This window comes from Aotus nancymaae, unplaced genomic scaffold (genome assembly GCF_030222135.1).
Source record: "Aotus nancymaae isolate 86718 unplaced genomic scaffold, 86718_ANA_hifiasm-v0.15.2.pri h1tg000059l, whole genome shotgun sequence".
Classification (NCBI taxonomy): Eukaryota; Metazoa; Chordata; class Mammalia; order Primates; family Aotidae; genus Aotus; species Aotus nancymaae.
The window spans coordinates 54,938,672-54,940,998 of NW_026988473.1; the positions used below are offsets into that span (position 1 = coordinate 54,938,672).

Consider the following 2,327-nt stretch of genomic DNA (forward strand, 5'->3'; position numbering starts at 1 on the left):
TGAATCATTACAAATAAACTGTAAGAATTACTGAAACCTAGACTTTGCCTACTGATCTATGTTATATGAGCCCTACCTTGGATAGCTACATACTCTAGAGGTGGTAAGATTACCTAAATGCCAAGTATGACTTTATTTGTGCATGCTTTCAGACATATTTTAATGGTGGTCCTGCACTGTGCTAAGTTCAGTATTCATGATAGGATCAGAGGTACTGACATAATCTCTGCCCTCAAATAGTCCACCATCTAGAACTGTGTAAATAGTAAGTTAGTGGATCATCAGAATAGAGACAAAGCATGTTGAAACTGGCTTTATCAACAAATAGCAGTAACTCACAGTATTGAATGATCAAACATGGGTCAGGAAAGACTTGGTAAAGAAGGGGTACACTCAAAATTTCCTAAATTATCTTAGAAAGAAATACTTTGAGCACAGCCTTGCGAATTTGCTTGGTCTTTACACTGTAGATTATTGGATTCATTACAGGAGGGAGAAGCAGATAAACATTGGCAATGAGCGTGTGCACAAGGGGAGGGGCATGCCTTCCAAATCTGTGCACTAGTGACAAACTAATCATGGGAATATAGAAGATGGCAACTGTACTGATGTGAGAGACACAGGTACCAAAAGCCTTTTTCTGCTCCTCTGGGGAGGCAATGCAGAGCGCAGAGTGGATAATCAGAACATAGGAGAGGAGGATCAAGACAGAGTCCAAGCCAGCAGTAGAGATAACAATGGCCAGGCCAAATGCACTGTTGGTCCGTGTGTCTGTGCATGAGAGCTTCATCACATCAGGGTGGAAGCAGTAGGAATGGTGGAGCACATGACTACCGCAGAAGGAGAGACGCTTAAGGAGCAGAAGCAGAGGCACTAGAGCTGTTGTCCCCCTAAGAACAATTGCAAAGCCCACTTTAATAATGCATGAATTGGTTAAGATTGTGGCATATCTCAGTGGGTTACAGATGGCAATGAAGCGGTCAAAGGCCATTGCCAAAAGTACTGAGGACTCCATGAATGTGAAGCCATGGATAAAGAACATTTGGCCAATGCAGGCATCAAAACTGATTTCTCGTGCATTGAACCAGAAAATACCCAGCACGGTGATCAATGTAGAAAGACACAGACCTAGGTCCATGAATGATAGCATGGAGAGAAAATAGTACATGGGTTCATGGAGGCTCGACTCAGTGATGATGACAAACAGGATCATGCCATTTCCAGAGATAGCAATGACATAGAGACAACAGAATGGGATGGAGATCCAGGTCTGGGGAGTTTCAAGGCCAGGTATGCCAGTGAGGAAGAAGATTGCAGGGTGGAAAATGCTCTGGTTGAAGAATAACATGATGAGTAAAGAAGCAGATGTCTTTGAGGGAAAGAACCATGTCCTGTAATAATGGAGAAGAAAGTATTTTCACTCTTCTATACACCATACAATGTATGATCACAAGAGAACCATGTCCTGGTCTTCAATAAAATGTATAGCCACTTACCGTTTTCTTATATGTGTTCTTGAGTGAATGAGGATAGGAGAGAGAGACCAAACTGTGTAAAGAAACCTGGTTTTTAGCAAGATACCATTATACATATATATATATAAAACGTTGATTATGTTCAAAAGTTGATTATGTTAAAAGGAAATTCTTCTTGACAAAAGAGGGCTTAAATAACCTTAATAAGAACAAAGAAACTCATTGGAAAGTCATGGATAATAACTGAAGTAGTTACCCGAGCAAGTTTCTTGATTTTTCATTTCTGCAAAAGGGCATTGAGAATAGATTGGCTGGGGTAAAAAAACGTTTTCTCTGGAGATCTAAGTGTATACTTACCCAGATCCATAAATCTGTAGGATTGAAGAAGAAGTTTCTGTATATTGGTTCTGACACTGTTGTTTATCTATAGAAAGAATGCTTGGTTTTTAATATATCTGTGTCCCCCTTTCACTCATTCATACATGTATTTACTCAACCAATATTTAAATACCTACAGTGGTAGTAAGTGCATTAGAATTAGACTTGCTACTTTAAGAAGGTCTGTACATGATTCTGAGAAAAAAAATATTTGAGTTTAAATTAACTTGGTTATCTTCACTGCAACCCCTGAATGAAGAGACAGGAGCTTAGACATCAGTAAGAATAATTGGTTACAGGAAATGTGTTCAAGAGGGCATTTCTCTAGGTATTTGAGAAGAAGGAAAAATGTTCAATACAGGAAGTCTCTTTGAGTACTCACTAAAAAAAAAAAAAATGATAGTGGCTGGAAAATTTGAATTGAGAGGCAATGCAAGACAAAACAAAATCTATGGATTTTGGAGTTAACTCTTG

At 39.0% G+C, this 2,327-nt stretch overlaps 1 protein-coding gene across 1 annotated transcript; it reads right to left on the bottom strand.

Annotated features, from left to right (window-relative positions):
- Positions 1 to 403: 403 nt before the first annotated feature.
- LOC135270216 (olfactory receptor 51F2-like) lies at positions 404 to 1,348 on the bottom strand. The gene has a single exon (XM_064365574.1). It carries the CDS (start codon positions 1,346 to 1,348, stop codon positions 404 to 406), a length of 945 nt encoding a protein of 314 aa, XP_064221644.1.
- Between the last annotated feature and the right edge of the window lie 979 nt (positions 1,349 to 2,327).

Bases quoted from the DNA above. Each gene is read 5' to 3' on its own strand.
- LOC135270216 (XM_064365574.1), bottom strand. From the start codon at position 1,348: ATGTTATTCTTCAACCAGAGCATTTTCCACCCTGCAATCTTCTTCCTC.